We start from the raw sequence: 21,875 nt of genomic DNA, 5'->3' as shown, positions 1-21,875 counted from the left end.
GAGAGCAGACATTGTGGCCATCCAAGGAACTCGCTTTCCAATGCAATCTCATCCCCAGCTCACCATTCACAAGTATCCCACCTGCTACACAACATGCAGATCCTTTAAGCCCAATGGGGTTGCTATTCCGATAAAATTACCCCCCCACCCTTAAACATTAATCTGGTGGAGACACTACTAGTTTCTCAATTTATCACCCTGGTCTCTATATATTGCTTCTAAATCGAGACAAATTCGCTTCTATAAGAAAACATGACAAGCCTTTATAAATATGCTGCACTCCAGTGATAGCCCTAACCCTGGTGCATGATAAATTACATATAACATCACCACCCACAATCCCCTTCGCCACTATCACTATTGGCAGCGGGTCAAGCCTCGCTCTGGGTACAGACGTCACAGCCGAGAAGCGATGCTGATTAGCTCTTCCTTCAAGCCCTCCACCCCCTTGACAGCGGGCTGGTCATGTGACAGGTGGTGCTGTACTCACGTGACTCCTTCCTGCTCTCCGGGTCCAGCGGCCGCTGTACTGACGTCATCCACCTTCAGCTGCGGCTTCTCGGACACCGATCTCTCCCTTCAGCCGTCATCGTCATGACGTCCTTCTCCGAGCTCTACTTCAACGTGGACAGCGGCTACCTGGAAGGCCTGGTGCGCGGGTTCAAGGCCGGGATCCTGTCACAGGGAGACTACCTGAATCTGGTGCAATGCGAGACCCTGGAGGGTGAGTGATCTGGGTGTATGTACTGGTGTGTGTGGTGGGTCATCAGGATGGGGGGGCTTAGGTCAGGTCATTATAATGGGGGAGTCTTGGGTCAGCTCATTATAATGGGGGGGTCTTGGGTCAGGTCATTATAATGGATGGGGGGGTCTTGGGTCAGGTCATTATAATGGGGGGGTCTTGGGTCAGGTCATTATAATGGGGGACTTAGGTCAGGTCATTATAATGGGTAGGCTTAGGTCAGGTCATTATAATGGGGGGGGCTTAGGTCAGGTGATTATAATAGGGGGGGTCTTGGGTCAGGTCATTATAATGGGGGAGTCTTGGGTCAGGTCATTATAAAGGGGGGGGGTCATCATGATATTGGCTGGGGCTACTTCCTCTCCCCTAAATCTGTGGCTATACTTGGTGACCCTTGCTCCCCCCATAGCCCCCCACCCCAGGCACTCATTCATTACCTATGTCATAGATTCTACATCTCTCCGCCAGCTCTAGGCTACATTCTTTGGCTCTTTTCCAAGCACCTTTCTATGGTCAATCCTAATAAAAATCAGAATTGTGGTCAGAAATAGCAGCACATTAATTCTTAGGGCAGCGGTTCCCAAAGTGTGCGCCGCGGCTCCCAGGGGTGCTGCGGCGCTGTCACAGGGGTGCTGCGGGCAAGCCAGAAAAAAACCCAAAAACAAAAAATGTACCTATCCGCGCGGCGCCCGGGACCCAGCATCCGACTCTCTCGTCAGCTGCGGGAGAGAGGAGAATGCTCAGTCCCGGGCGCCGCGTGGATTGGTAAGTTTTTGGGTTTTTTTCATCTTTGGCTGGCCGCAGCACAGGAGGCAGCGTGAGAAGGGGCAGAGGGGGCAGCGTGAGTGGATGCAGAGGGGGCAGCAAGGAGGGCACAGTGTGAGTTAGCTGTCAATTATTCTTTGACAGAAATAGAATTGAAAAAAAATATATAAAAATATTATTTTCCCTTGGATTTATGTGTATTATTTTTGCATACAACTAAATAAGTATTTCTGTCCTGACCTAAATACTTATTACGTTTTTTTGACCCAACTACTTCTAAAACAGGACTGCTCAGTAATTATTTTGGAGGGGTGCCTTGAAAAAATTATGGAGACTCTAAGGGTGCCGCGAGCTGCAAAAGTTTGGGAACTTGGGGTATATAACAATGGTATTCCTCTAAGAACAACCATCATGGCCACTTCTACTCAGGAAAAAACTGAGATGATAGTGTACTTATGTAAGTAGTTTTAAAATAAAAAACTTAACATATATATACTTTGATTTGTCATGTTCATGTTACAGATGCAGTTTACATGGGACTCTATAGTGACTTGGTAATCTTGAAGTATAGAGTCAGGGGCCATCTTTACTTTTACATTACTAGAATGCTGATGATTCTGTCTCTTCCTCATTTGTGTACAGGTCATATCTGTAGTTTTTCAGATAATATTGAATCAGAAAATGTAAATGGTGGTCTACTAATGATGAAACATTTTTATGTTTGTATATTTAAATACACACACAGTGTTGGGAATTTTTGTATGTTAACTGTACGTGAAATACATGGTAATACCAGTGTTCAGAATATCAGCTGTTTTTCTAGATCTTTTTGTGGAAGTGAAAATACAAACTTGGATGTAGCTTCTTTACTTTTGCAATTAACTTCCTGTATATATATTTTTTTTCTCAGTAAACTAAACATCTGCTTTTCCAGGCAGTCAACCCTGACATTGTGATACTTATTTGAATGGTTGGACTGGATGGGGCGGTTCACACTCCCTTCCATCATGATCTAGCATCCTTTTTTTTTTTTTAACTCAAAATTTTTATTAAACACAGGTGACAGCAATCATGTGGAGGATAACAGAAAATGGAAAAAATAACAAAACAAAATCCAACAGACACTGTCACAACACATGTTTAGAATTACTATGCATAACCAAACATATTGAATGAAAAGTTGTGCTGGCTCAAGCAATATTCAAATTATTAAAGGGATAGTGGGTGGGGGTGGTCGTCTGCCATAGTAAACTAAGACAAGGAGGTACCTCATAGAGCGAAGGGAATGACTCCACCTATAGGAATGTTATAAGCAGGAGTCCCTGGTACGGAAGAGGCAATCCATAAGGGGGAGAGCATGCAGGGGGCATTACTGATATAACCAGGGGGCCCAGATTTGGTGACACTTGTCTTCTTTATCTCGCAGGTGGAAGGTGATTTTCTCCTTGTTAGCAATGAACCAAACATAGGATTTTAGGGATGAGAAGCGGCAGGTGCTGCGCTTTTCCATAATTTGGCTATCAAGCACTTAGTGGCCGCCAGGACATGCGAGGCCAGTTTCGCAGAGTGGATATCAACATCTTGAATAGGATGGCAAAGGAGGAAGGACCAAGGGTCCTTCTGTATAGGGTATTTGAGAAGGGAGGACAGGAGCTAGCATCCTTTTGTTACTAGATGACTTTAGTAGAATATTGTGATTGAAATCCTTGAAATTGAACGTGGCCTCTTAATCGGGTATAATAATTAAAAAATACTTGGGGCCTATTTATTAAAATTACTTTTTGGCACGATTTAACAATATCTTATTATCATGGCAGTTGAGCATCACTCACCTTCCACAGTTTGAGCTATCCAAAGTGATCAGTTACTTATAGTTTTTTAAGCCTCCGTTCTGCTCCGCTGATCATGGGCTGGACCTGCACATGCATGCCAGCAGAAGCCAAGATTGAGCTTCCAGTTCCAATGCAATTACAAAATATAGGAAAAGAAAAATAAGAACTTGATTTAAATATTATTATTTTTTAGCACAAGTATACGACTACCTCCAGAATTCTTGATAAATCGGTTCTTCAATACTAAATACTTAACGCCGGCAGAGTTATCACTGGTGGTTACCCCTCCCCCTTCATATATAGAGTTGAGTGAAAAAAGGTATTTTGTCCGGCAATTGGGCATTCACCCGTTGATAAATCGGCCCCTTAATTTGAAAGCATAGTTCATTTATAATGCAAACTTAGGATTTTTAGAGCACCATTGGCAAACAAAATTGCTTCAACTCCGGTTTAAATCCTGTATATGGTGCCTGCATTCTTAATAACATCATAAATTCTTGGTGTTCCCTTCATTTGCTTTTATCCACTGTGCTTACTTGGTGCTGAAAGAGGTTGCATCTTTCTCCTTTTGCCCCTTGGCCTCCAACGTTACTGGAATACAGCCACTGGTTCTGCAGCTCTGACGACCAGGAGAGAAGATCGCCTACAGCGCTGTTTGGACCCAAGTCATTATAGCTCTTAGGACAGAGATTTTAAGTGGGTAGCCCAAATCTTCTTTCCACTTGGGAACCACTAGTAGATGCCACTCCCTTTGCCATCTGTAAGTGTTGGCAGTGAGTTACTGCAATCTGATAATGGTGCGGGTGAGTAAAGGGGTGCATAAGAGGGTGTGTGTGCACCTAATTGACAAAACTTGTAGGTGTCTTTAAGTCATGTCACACCTTTGTCTTGATTTGTGATGGTAAATTAGAAGGTTGCTGGATGTGCTTGGATAAATTATAGCCAAGCCATAAAAAGACACATCATTTTGTTAGACTTCAACTCTGAGTATAATATTTATTCCACATTACTTAAACAGTAACTCGTGTATTGGTCACATATTAAGAGAAGGGCAGTAATGTGATTGGTGTACAACTTTGCCAATTTTTGTCTGTGACTAGGTCAGTATTTTTTTTTTTTGTTTCAAGATAAATCTTTATTAACCACAATTATAGTATATACAAATAAACACAAAAAAAACAGGTCAGACCATAATAACATGTGTCAAACAAGCAGAACTGTTACGGAAATATGGAAATGTTAATATACAAAATAATGGAGAAAAAGTGGTGGGAAAAGAAAGATTAAAGGGAAACATTGTGGGTCCTTCTGGGACTTGTGGAAGGAGACTCAGAGCTAATGGGCCCCCTAGTCATCCAGTCCCTCTCTCACTCAATAGCAGGTTAGTGGAACGTGTTTATAAGGCATAGATTTGGACAGTCACAGCTTACACCAACCCTGTGTACACTTCACATCAGTATTGCACATACCTCTTGTTAAATATTTATCAACCACATGTCTGTTCTCTTAGGTAGTTTGAGAGTATTGGCTGTGTTGCTACTACTACTACTACTACTTTAACGCAATCCAAATACTATTAAATAATTATTTAGTACAATTAATAGTGATTTCTGATGACGAGAACCATCAATGATCTGTATTTTTTTGTAATGTATAGAGTCAATTTGTCATTTCTTTTATAAACAAACATCACTTGTGTGTTTAATCTTAGTGTATGTATGTGTGTATATAATAACTATGGGCCTGATTCATTAAGGATCTTAAATTAAGAAGTTTCTTATTTCAGTCTCCTGGACAAAACCATGTTACAATGCAAGGGGTGCAAATTAGTATTCTGTTTTGCACATAAGTTAAATACTGACTGTTTTTTCATGTAGCACACAAATACTTGATAGCTTATTTGTACACCTGAAATTTAAAGTTGATATTTGTGTGCTACATGAAAAAACAGCATGTCGGCTGATTTAGCCGATTATTGGATGAAAACTGTGTAGTGTGTACCTAGCTTAACTCCGATTATTCCTCTCTTTACCAAATAATTACTTGGTACAATCCTTTGCTGCTTTAGAGAGGTATTCATTATGTTTTCAGAGGCATACTCTATATTATACCCTTAATCAGTCTGCAGTCCACTTTTTTTTTTTTTTTTTCGTACACATTTTTGATTTAAATTCCTGCACATAATGGCTAAGATAAATATTTATAAATTCCATATATACTTTTCATAGACATTGACGCGTTGTACTGAGCTGTCTATGGTTTGCATGTTGCCAGACCTGCCCCTTTTAAATTGAATAGTATTGTCTGTACAAAACTATTCAATTTACAAGGGGCAGCTCTGGCAACATGCAAACTGTAGGCAGCCCCTTTAAGTCACAGTGGACTTCTTTGTAGGCTGTTCATTATTCATTTATTTTTTTGCCTTTTTCCCTTCAGTCATGTGATGTTTGCTGATGATCACATGGTTTGCATTCCTGTTACTTTATTGTAGCCCATGATCTATAATATAAATGCTTAGTGGCGTGTGTTAGTCTGTCTGTGTGTGTGTGTGTGTGTAAAAAATAAAACCAAGCTGCAGCACCACCTGCTGGGCGGATTTATACACTGACCTACTAAATTCTTAGTGTGTGTGGAAAAAAAAATTCAGAAAGGGCTGAAATTTGGTATACTAAGATGTTTTTAATTTGGTAATTTAATTTGTTAATTGTTAAAAGTGTTTATAAAGATTTAGAAAAAATATATATATATTTCTTGAAGGAGAAGTGACAGTTGGGAGTGGTTGCCGGGGGTGACAGTTGGGAGTGGTTGGTGGTTGCCGGGGGTGACCGAGCGAGAGGACTGTGATACTCAGGACCGCTGTGAGAGATCCCTGTGTCTGGATAGACATCTGGATAGATGTGGCGATGAAAATGAAGGATGAGGTGATGGAGAAGAATGATGAGGTGGTGACATGTGGACAAAACCACGTTAAAAAAGGGCGCTTGCGTCGGGAAGTAACGCTCTTCCCCTGAGGAGGCCTGGGCTATGGCCCAAATGCATGACAAGAACCTTTTTAACACCTTAAGTAGCTTGATTTGACTAGAATGCATGAGTATCGTGCACGGGTTAACTTGTTGCTCAATATGATGTGAGATTACGTTCCTTTTAGCTGTATCAAAAAATATTTTAGTAAACTGAATTGGGCTGACTTTGTCTTGTGTATATGCTTTGATTGTGTACATACAGAGGCCATGTAATGCATATACCATATTCTGTACAATGATGAATAGCCAACTTGAAGATTGTATCTTGACAAACAGGGCTTCCCTCTACCAGTCCCTTGTCAGCCACACTTGTCATCTTGCAACAATATGGTAAAGAAAACTCTTCACCATCCCAGAGCAAAATGACGAGTTCAGGCCAATCAAAGAAGCTGCATGTAGTATGTAGACAGTTTCCTCAGTAGCCCAAGCCCGTTGCTTTGGTGTCTCACTTGACCCAACCTTTGCTTTATTCCTCGCATCCAGACTCTCCCAGTCCTGTTGACTCCACCTTAAAAACATACTCCCTTATCTTACTCAACTTGGTACCAAAACTCTTATGCATTCTCTCATAATCTCCCGTCTTGACTGTTGCAACCTCCTGATATCTGGCATTCCGGACACCCATATGTCAATCCATTCTAAATGCTGCTGAAAGACTGATCTTCCTCTCTCACCGCTCCACATCTGCTGCACTGCTTTGCAAACCCCTACACTGGCTCCCTGTGTCCTCCAGGATCAAATTCAAATTACTCACCCTTACCTATAAAGCCCTCAACAACACTACCCCTGTATACATCTCAAATCTCATATCAAAATACTTTCCCTCCTACCCTCTTAGATCTACCTCTGACCTACACCTTGTCTTGTCTCTGGTAACCGCCTCTCACTCCCGCCTACAAGACTTCTCCCGTGCTGCTCCCCACTTATGGAATTCCTTACCACTCCCTATCAGACTTTCCCACAGGCTTAAAATCTTTAGACGCTCTTTGAAAACCCATCTCTTTTTTTAGAGATGACCTTATCCCTGATAACACTATTCACACTAATGCACCCTCACAACTGTCCCAATCTCCACTTTGAGCTACATTTGCTTCTTTTGTTTCAGCTGTGCCCTCTTCCACGTATAATGTAAGTTCTCTAATGGCAGGATCCTCCATACCCTTTGTTTTCATGTCTGCGTTTATTTTATCTACCTTGTATGTCCCTGTTTTATGTATGTATGTACTGTTTACCATACTGTACGGCGCTGCGGAGCACTGTGGTGCCTTTCAACTTATGATGATGATAATATGTAGAGCAGCTCTATGGCAGAAAATCAGTCATCAGGTCCTGTAGGCTTTCAAATAATATCAAGTTTGGGATATCAGGGAATTTTTTTTATTTTTTTTTGAATGACCAAAGGACCATTATTAAAGTAGGGTATATATGATACATTTTAGAAAGCAATCTTGCATAAAGGGACAGTGCCCCCCCTCATGCAGATTGCTCTCCCAACATTAGCAGTTCAGCCCTTTTTATAGCATAATACCTGCAGGATGTTGGGATTCATTTACAGTTAGGAGAAAAGCATAGAGATAAAGTAATAGTAATTTGCACATAAGCAAACCATGTTGGACTGCAGGGGAGAGGGGAAAATTTAGTGTGCCGATAGATTTATGGGTATGAAAAAGTGGAGATGTTGCCTATAGCAACCAGTCAGATTCTAGCTGTCATTTTCTAGAATTTACTAAACAAATGACAGCTAGAATCTGGTTGCTATAGGCAACGTCTCCACTTTTTCAAACCCGCAGTTTAGTAAATATACCCCTTAGAGTTGGGATGGGGCGTGTCCTAGCTGAATTCTAAATTGCAGTTTAAACATAAAGCTGTCCAGTATTTGTGCACTACATATAAAGGCAGACAGTATTTTCCCTGCCTGCAAAAAAAAGTAAATGTATTTGCACCCCTTCCATTGCAACCTGGGCTGTCCAGGAGCAAAGTTGCTCTTTCTTTTTTTTTTGTTGTTATGAGCATGTGTAGAATAAACTGCTAAGGACAGCATGTGATCAGTACAATGGGATTCTCAGCATCCTGGGATGCTGTTACAGTGCTTATATTTTGATCTAGTTATTGAACATCTGCAGAACAATATTAGCAATGTCATCATGTGTGGTCAGGCAGTTCACAACTTGCCACATTTCAGCATGCTCTTGCAGTCATGGGTATGCTGGCATTATAGTTCTACATATGCCACTATACCCAAACTATTTATTCAATGTCAGGGCCTTGTTGGAATGAGTACTGCACCAGCAAAAAAAAAATACTGATCTATTAATTTAAAATGTATTGCCTTAAATCCACCACAACAGGGTATTACTGTCTTCTAGGGTGGCTTTTTTTTTTTTAATTCCTGATTTCCCTAGGGAATTCAACCCATTGCTGAACAGGCTAGAACCATCCAGCATTATGACAGGTGGGACCCCACGCTGTAGGTTTCCCTGTTTCGATCACCAGCCCAGCCTGTCAACTGGTGGTAGCAGCCTCGGGGTACCCCACAGTTGGTCTCTCTTTTTTTACACATCGCAAAGGTGTAAGGAGGCGCAAGTATAATATGCTGCCAAGTCTGAAAAAAGCTGGGCACAAGACTGAATTGTACAAAGCAGGTCTGCTTTCATCTAAGCCAGCACTTAGCATGTTGTGTTTGATGCATAGCCCAAGCCCAGTGGTTTTCCCTGGCTCTCCCGAGTTATTGTACGGCTAACTGAACAACTGATTCACCTACATGTGCACATTGTTGATGAGCTAAAAGGGACATCCTACTAGAAAAGTGCATCTATTAATAGCGCTAGTTAGAGCGATGCTCTTATGTGTGTTTACATGTTTGTGTTAGAGGAAGACATTCATTTATCATGTCATGTGGGTAATTCTGTTTCATTGCAGGGATGTTAAGGAAACTAAAGATTCCATGTACAAAATACATTGTGATCATAGGCCTGAGTCATTAAGGAGAGCAAAGCATAAAAAAGGAGTAACTTTGCTCCTGGACAAAACCATGTTGCATTGGAGGGGGAGGTAAGTTTAAAATGTGGGGACAGATTTATAGTTGGGGTAGGGCATGTCCTAGATCAACTTTATATTACATTGTTAAAGATAAAGCGATCAAGTATATGTGTGCTAGATGAAAAAACAGCCAGTATTTATCTTATGTGCAAAATAATAAATTAATTTGGACCCCTTGCATTGTAACATGGTTTGTCCCGGAGAGCATTTACTTTTTTTTTTGCCTTACTTAATGACTCAGGCCCCATATGTCTTCCTGAAAGAAGTGTATAGTTGACAGGGATAAATTGCACAATAGAGGCAGCTGCTTGCTGATCAGCATTATAATGTGAATTTCACATCCAGATATAAGGAGGCAGTACAATTACCCACACACTCAATGATCTATCCCGGCGGTTCCCAAAGTGTGCGCCGCGGCTCCCTGGGGTGCCGCGGCGCTGTCACAGGGGTGCCGTGATCCCTAGCAAGAAGAAGAAGAAGAAGAAAAAAAAACAAAAAACTTACCCATCAAGTAAAGGAAGTAAAGGGACGCACAGAGAGACACCATGAAGGGGGACGCAGAGAGAGACACCATGAAGGGGGACGCAGAGAGAGACACCATGAAGGGGGACGCAGAGAGAGACACCATGAAGGGGGACGCAGAGAGAGACACCATGAAGGGGGACGCAGAGAGAGACACCATGAAGGGGGACGCAGAGAGAGACACCATGAAGGGGGACGCAGAGAGAGACACCATGAAGGGGGACGCAGAGAGAGACACCATGAAGGGGGACGCAGAGAGAGACACCATGAAGGGGGACGCAGAGAGAGACACCATGAAGGGGGACGCAGAGAGAGACACCATGAAGGGGGACGCAGAGAGAGACACCATGAAGGGGGACGCAGAGAGAGACACCATGAAGGGGGACGCAGAGAGAGACACCATGAAGGGGGACGCAGAGTGTGAGCTGATGAAGGGGGACGCAGAGAGAGACACCATGAAGGGGGACGCAGAGTGTGAGCTGATGAAGGGGGACGCAGAGTGTGAGCTGATGAAGGGGGACACAGGGTGTGAGATGGCGAAGAGGGGGATACAGAGTGATATGATAAAGTAACACAATGTGATGGTGAAGGGGTCTAAATACATCTTACGTCATTTTGACCCAACTACTTAAACAACGGGACTACCCGGTAATTATTTTTGCTTAGGGGTGCCTTGGAAAAATTATGGTGACCCTAAGGGTGCCTCGAGCTGAGAAAGTTTGGGAACCACTGATCTATCCAGTTCACTGTTATTACTTATATTATGCCAATATATAGTACACTACTTTTCAGATAATATTTATTTACATTAGTCCCTTCCTCATTGAGGCTTACAGAGTAAGTTCTCTCTCCCCTCTCTATCCTTCAGCCATTGCCACATTACAGCCTTTTCTTACCCAAGATGCTATCGACATTTTTATGCATTCTTCCATCATTTCTGACCTTGACTACTGTAACCTCCTCCAATCTGACATCCCGCTCACCCAATGATTGCATTAACGTCTGTACAAGTGTCTATGATGCCTTACAAAATGAGCAAAGAGCTCCTTGGTTGTGGGCGTGTCTGAGCTTTGGAGTACTTTACTAATGAAGCCTCCAGCCTTTCTCCCTTTGAAACTGTCGCTTTTTGATGTAGTTGCACAACAGCCTGAAGTCTGGATACTTCACAGCCAGAAAGTGGAATAGACAGTGCCATCTACTGGACAGTGTAAAAATAGCTCCAACAAGTATGTGACAAGTTGCACACAAAACGTTTTATTTAAAGTTTAATAAAAAATAAATGTGCAGTAAGTGTGGCCACCTGCTCATGTACATAGCACTTTCAAATAAATAGCCACATACATATTAAGCAGATTTTAATACATGTGAAATAAGTCTTCTGTAGGCTGACCGTTTTGTAATTGCTTCCATACCAATCCTGTAATGTCCAGTATGTACTGAGAGAAGAAATAATGGGCATTGTGTGTTTTATATAATATCAGAGTCAGTCCTAACGCTGCACGCCTCTCCGTCTTGTATATCCACAAAATATATCATCCAGTTTGTCACGGTTGATATTAATAATTAATCCACAGCTTATCTGATTCCTACCGTCCTAGCAGAGAGGAGACGTCATCAGCCATCGCTACTTTCGGTACTGGAAGTGAACTCAACATGATGTCACTGTCTATTTCTAAATATGATGCAATGCTACACTCCGCTTTGGAGAGAAATGCCCCTTAAACATATTTAGAGAAGTAATTGCCATCCACATCTGCCACACTACTTTGCAAATCTCTACACTGCCTCCACATATCCTCCAGAATTGAATTCAGATTACTAGGCCTCACCTACAAACAGGGCCGGTGCTAGGGTCCATGGAGCCCTAGGCACTTTGTCAAAATCGGCGCCCCCCCACACGCAAAAATCGGCGTCCCCCCCCGCAGGAACACTTTGAAAATCGGCTCCCTCCTCCCCCTCTCCACGTCTTTCCTTACCTTGCTTCAACACCGCCGCCTCTCTGCTCCGTCGGCTCCCCTCCACTCACTGACACTGTCGGGCCGTGATGATGATGTCACGGCCCGACAGTCAGTGAGTGGAGGGGAGGAGACAGACCAGAGAGGCGGCGGTGGTGAGCAATAGCCTCTCCCCCCCCCTTCCCTCCCCGTAGATGTATCTGAATGCTGTGCGGCGGCCGTGAAAGGTCAGCGGTCGCCGCACAGTTTTTTATAATAATTTTCATTCTGTGGCGCCCTCCAGAGCCCGGCGCCCTAGGCAACTGCCTAACCTTGCCTAATGGGAGCGCCAGGCCTGCCTACAGAGCCCTCACCAAGTCCATTCCTTCATACATCTCAACTCTCATATCAAACTGCTCCTTCTCGCTCTCTTCTTTCTACCTCTTTACCTGTGTCTTGTCTCTTCTCCCCTCACTCCTGCTTACTGGAGTTCTCCCGTTTTGCTACCCACTTACGAAATTCCCTATCACCGCTAATTAGAACCTCCCACAGCCTTCAAATTTTTAAACCCTTTCTGAAAAAACTCTTAATTAAACCAACTGATTTAATTTATGAATGTGTCCATAAAATAAGTGCCAGAAAACATCTGATACTACCAATATTTTTGTTTCAATCAGAACTCAAACACATTCATAAATTAAATTGCTTTTTAGCATTATATGCGTTATCAATTTAGCAATTGGCCATATTGCTTGTAATGGTATTATATTTAAGGTTTTTATACAACAGCTCTTGTTACATGTATATTATATGTGATTGGTGAATAAATATAGTAATTTAATCTTTTATCCACCGATCTTTTGAGTGTTACATTTGTATACGTTCTATAGAACTACTTTCACCACTATTTAGTGGTTCTTGTGCGCTGTCGCAAACTTTGTCTATATTTAATTACGCCCGGACATCGCGGCTGCACATTTTATTTGCTCCCCACTCTATTTAGTCTTTGCCCTAGTGCTGGCAGGCTATTGATGTGTGAAAAATTTGACGTAGGGTTCCCCCTAATTTAATTGAACCAGCACTAGGCAAACCAGCCGGGGTGATAGGCACTATAACGGGGGGGGGGAACGCAGTTTGGGTCCCACGGCCATAATGACTAAACACCCACAGACTGTTCAGCGCTGGCCTGGATTCCCTAGGGATTGTGGTCCGCTGAAAAATGTAAGCGGGCCACCCCCCTAGGGACACCCAGGCCAGTGCCGATAGCACTAGGGCTCTTCCTACTACCCCTGGGCTATGGGTAGTCTGGTAATAAATGGGGATTTTGGATAAAAAAAATAAAAAAATTGATTTGTGGAACTACATGTCCCAGCCAGCCATGTTGTCCGAAATAGTGTGGGCATGCTGCTACTTGTCTAACTACAAGCACCAGCGTACCCATAGCACCCAGGGCATGCTTGCACTTGTAGTAGAACCACAAGTGCCAACATGCTCTTACACCCACGGCTGGCTGTGATCTGTAGTTCCACAAAGCAAAATGTTAAAAAAAAAAAAAAAAAAAACACCCTCATTCCAACCACAAATCTTTATTAAAAATAATAAAACCCCAAGAAATGCAGTAAACACCCTCATGTACACCATAGATTTTTATTGAAAAAGACAAAAAACAAAATACTCACCATGGACGAAATCCTCAGTTTTATGATGCTTTACCTACACACACTAATTTACGCAAAGTTCCAAAAATTATTTTGTACCTTCGAAAAAAATGTTCGGCTTGCCCACTGTCCCACAAATATTTGTACCTTACAAATGTCCATGCTTGGCCAGTGTTCAAGAAATGTTTGTAAATTTTTCAAAAAATGTACCTCCTTGTAAAATCTTTAATTCTGCTGTACTGGGGGGGCCATTGTTGCTTGCAGTGCTGGGGCCCTTCTTGATTGCAGTGTAGGGACCCAATCTCCTTTGCAGTGCTGGGGCCCTTCTTGATTGCAGTGTGGGGGCCCATTCTCTTGTGCAGTGCTGGGGCCCTTCTTGATTGCAGTGTAGGGGCCCAATCTCCTTTGCAGTGCTGGGGCCATTCTTGATTGCATTAATTTACTTTTATTTTTGTATAGTAAAATGAGTGCCTTAACCACTGCTCATTTCAAACTCGCTAGGACCAATAATAGAGCGCGAGGGGGTGAATGCAAAAAAACAATTGAATTGAGGGGGGTTTTTTTAAAACGCGCGCTCGAACAGGAAAAAACGAGCGCGGGTATTTTTATTTTTTTTTCCGAGCGCGAAATTTTAACGCATCTCGCTAACAACTGAATACCCCCCAATGACTCTTATAATAATCATAGAAACACAGGAGCTGAAATGTCCGAGTTATCTGTGGAGTGGGCTGGTAACAGTTTTTATAGTGCAGTGAGGTGACAAGAATAATACTTGAACAATGTATTTTATGTTCTTGGCTTCTTTTTGAAAATGTAAGTTTTGTGGTCCTGTAAAACACAACCTGTCTCTTGTCTCCAGAGTGAAACAAAACAGTGTTTTGTTCGAAAAAAAATTGATGTCCACTTTCCAAACTGAAATGTTTGTTTGTTTTTTTTTTTGTTTAGGGTTTACTTTTTCACACTATCTGGTGCCGTTTCAGTCCTCCGCCAGGTTTCGTAGTGACTTTGCAGCTGTGATCCTGAGTGTATTATCAGCAATTACAGTAATGACAACCTTTCTAATTTATGCTGGCATATCTATGAGTGGCGATTATTACCTTGCACATAGTGCGGTAGAATGGCTGCAAGTTACTATGGAACTTCACGGGTGATTGAATTGGCCTCTCTGGCTGCATTAGATTGTGATGTATACATATATTTGGGGGGGAATGTCAGAGTTACTTTGCTTTTCCACCCTAAACTGTATCACAAGCCAACTAGTACTTCTGTCACTCCATTTACTCATCCTCTACTTCCTCCCCTGGGGCCTTCAAAGTTTGCCAAATTCAGCTGAGACAAATTGCTGTATACAGTTTTTGGGGTATATTTACTAATCTACATGGTTTGAAAAAGTGGAGGTGTTGCTATAGTAACCAATTAGATTCTAGTTATTTATTTAGTACATTCTACAGAATGACAGCTAGAATCTGATTGGCAAAATCTCCACTTTTCAAACCTGCAGATAAGTAAATATATCCCTTTGTCTCTATACATGTTGATTTAGAAAACAAAACAAACTTTCCAGCATATTGCAGTGAGGAATCTTCGGGCACACAGACCACCCTGTTATCACACAACTACATCCCTGTCACTGTCTCTAGTATTTGTAACTTTAGGATAGTTGTTGGTCATTGCTCCCAATTGCTACTTTATTTATATGATTACAAAAGTGTGAAAACTTTGTTGGTACTGGTAATATTATAGACAGGTTTTTTTTGTTTTTCTTTTTTTTTCTTCTTTTGGGCAGCACGGTGGCTCAGTGGTTAGCATTTCTGCCACACATCACTGGGGTCGTGAGTTCAATTCCCGACCATGGCCTTATCTGTGTGGAGTTTGTATGTTCTCCTCGTGTTTGCGTGGGTTTCCTCCGGGTGCTCCGGTTTCCTCCCACACTCCAAAAACATACTAGTAGTTTAATTGGCTGCTATTAAAAATTGAACTCTCTAGATGTGTGTATGTGTATGGAATTTAGACTGTAAGCTCCAATGGGGCAGGGACTGATGTGAGTGAATAAGTACAGCGCTGTGGAATTGGTGGCGCTATATAAATAGCTAAAGATGAGTTTTTATGTGCCAATAAAAACTTTAGAACAGTATGTTTATTGGTATTTTATGTTCATGAGACCTCTAGATATAGGTTAAGCGCTCCATTTAAAAAACAAAAAATTAATAATAATTATCCCTTCTCTTGAAGCAGCACTTAATTATTACTTGTCTAGACTTGTCTACATGGAGTTTTTAAGATTTTCACTTCAACCGCATGGTTATATAAGGACGTCAGAGTGTTAAATAACACCTGAAATCTCTTTATATAACTTTAGAATTGTCCTGACAAACTCCTTTATCTTGGTGGGGTGTTTATTTTTTTTATTTTTTTTTGCTGTATTTGATTCTTTTATTTTTGTATCATAGTTATGACAGACATGGTTTAACATGCTGTCTAACTTAACGGAACCTAAGTGTTTAAAACAGCAGTCACCTACACAGTTTACAGTTTTGTATTCTGTACCAATATTTATTATAAAGTGGCAACACAGAACTCTTATTTCACAATAAATTAGTGCTTGGGCTATATCTAGACACACGTATCAATAATTTGAACTGTTTTAGAAATGTGGCAGTTTTACTTAGTTGTGTTCTTGTAAAAAAAACAGCCTACTGTTTGTTTAAGCTCATTGTAAGTATCATATTTTTAATGTTGTTTTTTTCTTGTACCAGCCCTCATTATGACTCAACAGTGCAAATAGTACAGTAATATATGGATAGTAGTTATTTTCTAAAGATTTTAATTTGTTTAAAGCTGTAATTTTATCTTCTCTTCAGTTTGAATATGCAAGTGTATTACTACATAAGTTCAGTTGGCTGCCCTGCATGTACCTTTTTCAGCACTAGGTGGCAGCAGAGTACTGCTGTTGCTGTCCACATTTGGCTTCTCCAGGTATATTGTCACTGATGTGGAACTGGACAAGATGTTCAGCAAGCTCTGGGCTGCAGGCCGGAGCGATGATGAACTAGATGTGCTGCTAGATAGTCTCACATTGAAGGAAGTTACACTGCGCGTGTCTGTTCCCCTCACTCATACTTGTCCTCCTGTGACCACGCAGTGCCCATGTTTTTTTTTCTTTTTTTCCATAAAGGTCACGAACAACCAAATAATTGTTTTTGCACTGTGGTTACGTCAGGTGATCATGGGTTTTTTATATAGCAGATAGTTGTTGTATTTATGGGTCACGGTGTTCTCTAATTATTTCCAGCTACATATTTCTGAAACCTGTTTCCATGTGTATGTATGTGTGGTCTGCTTCAGTGTATGTGACATTTACCTTGTCTTCCTGACGGCACAAAGGACATTTTACAGAATACTCGCATAGCCTGTTTTATCTGTTGTGTCTGTGGTTTTGGTAACATAGCTCTTCAGGTTACGGGAACCAGGGACATCACTGAGACATCGCGTTCCCAACGATTGTGTGTTATGGGTCTGCTGGTTTTAAAAACAAAACAGAAAACATGTAAAAATAATAAATAAATACTGAGTAAAATACATATTTTATCTCCCTCAACTAAGGACAACTAGATGGTTGTATTTTTGTAGTAAGTTATTGGGGCTGTGCAAATTGTATAAACGTAACTAATTTCCTCCTGTTTGATTACCATCAAATAAGAAGGTTTTCTCTACTATATGAAAACCCTGTGCATCCTTGCCTCGGGCAACTCTCCTATATCTTATCTGCCCCTTTGTAGTGGTGAGCATGGTGGTGGACGTCCTTCTGTTCCTCTACCAGAGAGTGGAATAGACGGGCACTAACTCCCGGTAACAGACTGAGGTCTTTCTTCCACAAACTGCTAGATTGCCTGCTCGGTCTGGCTCCTGTGCCACGTTTGTAATGAAATGCGAGGAGACCGATAAGGCAAATCAGCACTTCCACACTTCGGCTGCACATGCTACAGGGAAATGATTGCAGTTAAAAAATGAAACCTAATAGAATAAGAAATCTCTCATTGTAATAAATCACAGTAACCCACCATTGTTGGATCATTTTATGTGTAATTATATTATCCAAATTAGTGACATCTTTTTTTAAATTTTAGTCCCAAAATTTGTGCAGGATTAATTCAAAATCAGATAGTAGAACTAATACTGTAAAGACCAAAAGTATTGCAGCACTATGTGTGGAGAACCATAGTGACCTTTCTTTTCTTACAGTACTGTGTGTTCTCCAAGGATAGGTCCACTAGTCTTCAAACCTTCAAGTGTTCTCTGAAAACCAACCTCTTCAGACAAGCTTATAATATTCCTCTACCACCCTCTTAATCTCTCTAGGTTACCCTATCATCACCCTCTACACAGCTAACACAAGACAACAGCCCTCTGACCTATCATGGAGATAATAGGTGATTTATACCATGGCTGCTAGAGCAGGAAGGGGGGAGTAAGTTTTTACACTTTTTAGCAACAGGTACTTTGCTGCAGCTAGGGTATGTGATGCCAGCTTTTTACCATATTAAGTTCTGGGGAAGAGTAGCATAGAAGGAACACCCAAGGGTCCTTGTCTACCGGGCCTTTAATAATCTATTTAAAAGGGCATGGATTTATTCCTAATAGGGGGCCATTATAGTAGACACCAAATTGGAAGAAGAGTGCTCGTATGGCCACAACCCCTTCCAATAAACAGAAGAGAACATTTTACCATGTCTCACTGGTGTAATATACTTTTTATCATCTGACAGGGGTCCAAGGTCCTTCTCCCACTGTTTCATGGTGCTTCTGCGCCGGTAAGGCAGCATCAATCATAATGCCATAAATTTGGGATATCCTTCCCTCACATGCAGAGTGTAGCCGGTAAATATCCGGAAAGACAGGATAATATATTTCCTGTGGCTCAGTGGTCAAAGTGGAAATTTAGAAGGGGCGGTGTGAACAGTGTAATGGGTATGTATGTGAGTGGAATTTGATAGTTTTACAATGAAGGCGGTTGGAGAAGTGGCGGTGTGGCATATCGCCGTATATCACTACCACCACTGCCATGGATCATGCATAAAGACTTTTGCACATGCATTGTGTTCTTTGTGCGGGCTGCTTGTACATGGAATAGGTTATAAATAGGTGCAAAATAACATTTTAGCTGACAGGTGCTTCTTGATTCTATGGATATTTTGCATATTAAACTCACTGTCTAAATACCTTAAAGACTACCTTATACTAATGCCAGCACTGACATGTTGGTGAACACAGTGATTATCCACTATCTCTGCCGTTGGGTGGATGCTGTTGAGAAAAAATTACTTCACCGAAAGAGTAGTGGATAAGTGGAATAGTCTCCCATCATAGGTGGTAGAGGCTACTACAGTACAGCAATTTAAACAGGCTTTGAATAGACAAAAGAATATCCTTACAAAGATTAAAGGATCAAATAGCGTTTGAGGTTACCACAGGTTAACAATTGGGCAGACTAGATGGGCCAGGCGGTTCTTATCTGCCGTCAAATTCTATGTTTCTGTGATGTGAGTGGAGCCTATGGAGAGTCCATGTTGGAATCTGGCACTGTGCTAGAAATGATGCCCATCTCCTCAATGGAGGCCACTTGCTGCCCATTAGGAATCGGTGTTAACCGCTGTGGTCAGATTGAGATAATTGCCGGAGAGGGGGATGCAAAGGTACTGTTTATTGTATTAGATATTTGTAGTATTATCAGACCTGCATAAGGCACAAGACTGCAAGTAGCTTATCAGATTATATTATATATAATATTCTAATGTGCAATACAGTATCCATTATCCAAACTATATTACATGAGACCAATGTGTACGTGCTTCTCAGATATCTGTATGTATCCTTAGACGCTCTAGTAGAGCATGAGACCAGAATATATATATATATATATATATATATATATTTTTATTATGCATATGTAAAATGAAGACATAGGAGAAGTGGGGTAATGGCATAGCACTGTATACACCCCCACTTCGGGGTGTGTGTAATATTTTTTTTTTAAAAATAGAGTATATTATATATATATATATCTCCATGTACATCTTTTGTTTAGATTATTTTTCTGTATGAGATCATCTTCAGCACAAGACTTTATATACGTATAATATAGTCAGACTAAAAACCTCTTATGTTTGTTAATACTGTTATGAAAATGTTCTTATAATCCTATTCTAGTGCAGAACTTTCCAGCTGCTGGTCCTATTTATACCCACACTGTACTTGGTGCTATTATTGAAGAGACCTGTTTGTTATTGTCCTGCAATCTGCCGTTCATAGTAACCTGACTGCTCTGTTGCGATCCAGCAATTAATATGACAACTTGCATTAATATTTACACACACTTGCAGGAAAAATTGGGCCCTCTGAAAGGAATAACTTGAAGATTTGTTTCTTGTAGCGTTTATGGAAAACAAAGTTAAAAGGAACCTTTAACAATATTCTGTTCAATATTTTGTCTTTTTTGCATGTTTGATTCTAAGCAGATCCATGTAAATGTGTTACATTCTTACTGTATTAATTGTATACCCATCGTGTGTGTACTAGTCAGCTTGTGTCTATTTCAGCACTGCCGTCTTCTAAGAATGTTGACACAAGATACATTGGACAGTTTCCTTCTGACATCTGGTGCAAGTAAAAGTGTTGAGCGCTCCTCTGCGTCTTTCCCTCAGGGCCTGAGGACCTGCTCAGATTGAGAACATTTTGTTCCAGGCAATTGTTGAAACTTCTTTTAAAGAATCCTTCAGGGGGAGAATATAATAATTATCTTTGTACTTGATGGTGCGATCGTATTATGCTGTGTTTTATGGAGAATGTTTCCCTTTACCGGTGTGACTTATAGTCTAAATTCTCTACCACACACAAACACCCCAGGGTCACTTTTGTCACAGACCAATTAACCTATCCGTGTGTTTCTTGACTCTGGGAGGAAATCTGAGCTCTTGGAGGAAATCTATGTATGCATGGGGAGAACATGGAAACTCCAGGCAGAATAGAACCCATGGGCCCAGCAATGCTAACCACTGCGCCACTGTGTGTGTGTGTGTGTGTGTGTGTGTGTGTATATATATACATACATTTAGAGATCTTTATACAATCAACAAATATTTATAATGGTACTTTAATTGCTGTGCATCATTAGTGACTACCTTGTGAGAGTGTTTTCTGCAATTAGGTGAGTAATTTGAATTGGATTCTGGAGGACACAGGGAGCCAGTGTAGGGATTTGGTGCAGCAGATGTGGAGCTGTGAGAGAGGAAGATCAGTGTTGCAGCAGCATTTAGGATGGATTGAAGTGTGATACAAATGGATAGAATGATGAACAGGGAAGGGAGAATGTATAGAAATGGGGTACTTACTGCACGGTAAGGGGCTGAAGTCAGAGTACAATGATGTGCATCAAGAAAGAAGGACATGGATCAAAGAACAACGGAAAGAGTGGTAGGGGAGAAATGAGAGGAGAGGTAAAAGAAAAATAAAAAAGGGGGAGAGAGAGGGAACGCTGTAGGATCTGGAGTTGCTAGCAGATTCAATCACTTTAGATGGTAGTTAAGGGTATAACTGGTATAAACTTTAAATAAGACCTTTAGATGTGGAACAATCATCATCATTTATTTATTTATATAGCGCCACTAATTCCGCAGCGCTGTACAGAGAACTCGCTCACATCAGTCCCTGCCCCATTGGGGCTTACAATCTAAATTCCCTAACACACACACACACACACACACACACACGCACGCTTACAATCTAAATTCCCTAACACACACACACACACACACACACACACACACACACACACACACACACTAGGGTCAATTTGTTAGCAGCCAATTAACCTACCAGTATGTTTTTGGAGTGTGGGAGGAAACCGGAGCACCCAGAGGAAACCCAGGCAAACACGGGGAGAACATACAAACTCCACACAGATAAGTCCATGGTCAGGAATTGAACTCATGACCCCAGTGCTGTAAGGCAGAAGTGCTAACCACATAGTCACCGTGCTGCCCAACTGGTATAAACTTGAAATAATAACCATTCTGGCAGAGTCTCCAAGGGTCATTCAAATCAACATAATTTTAGAAAAAAAATCTACTTTTACATTCTCTAATTTCAATTAAATTTGGTATAATAAACTGGTTTTGAAGTAATATGTCTGTAAAACTGCAATTTTTTAACGAAAAATTTGCTTTTAACATTTGTTTTTGTTTTTTTAAATTGAATTTGTAGCTCACCTAATTGAGTTAGAAAGATAGGTAAAGTCTCATTTTAAACCTCTTTTTATGGGCATTCATATGATGTATAACACAGCAGTATGTTTCAATAAACCT

The 21,875-nt window shown here is 41.1% G+C and overlaps 1 protein-coding gene across 1 annotated transcript in view; it reads left to right on the top strand.

The window, feature by feature from the left end:
* Nucleotides 1-445: 445 nt before the first annotated feature.
* Nucleotides 446-21,875, top strand: part of ATP6V0D1 (ATPase H+ transporting V0 subunit d1) — a 64,557-nt gene continuing 43,127 nt past the window's right edge. Inside the window, exon 1 of the mRNA XM_075188877.1 lies at nucleotides 446-724. Within this exon, the coding sequence (XP_075044978.1) occupies nucleotides 595-724 (130 nt within the window). The 5' untranslated portion in view covers nucleotides 446-594. The remainder of the gene's footprint in view (nucleotides 725-21,875) is intronic.

This window comes from Mixophyes fleayi, chromosome 10, assembly GCF_038048845.1.
Source record: "Mixophyes fleayi isolate aMixFle1 chromosome 10, aMixFle1.hap1, whole genome shotgun sequence".
NCBI lineage: Eukaryota > Metazoa > Chordata > Amphibia > Anura > Limnodynastidae > Mixophyes > Mixophyes fleayi.
Note: the sequence above shows the minus strand (reverse complement) of the source record. Positions and strands in the feature narration are given on the sequence as shown.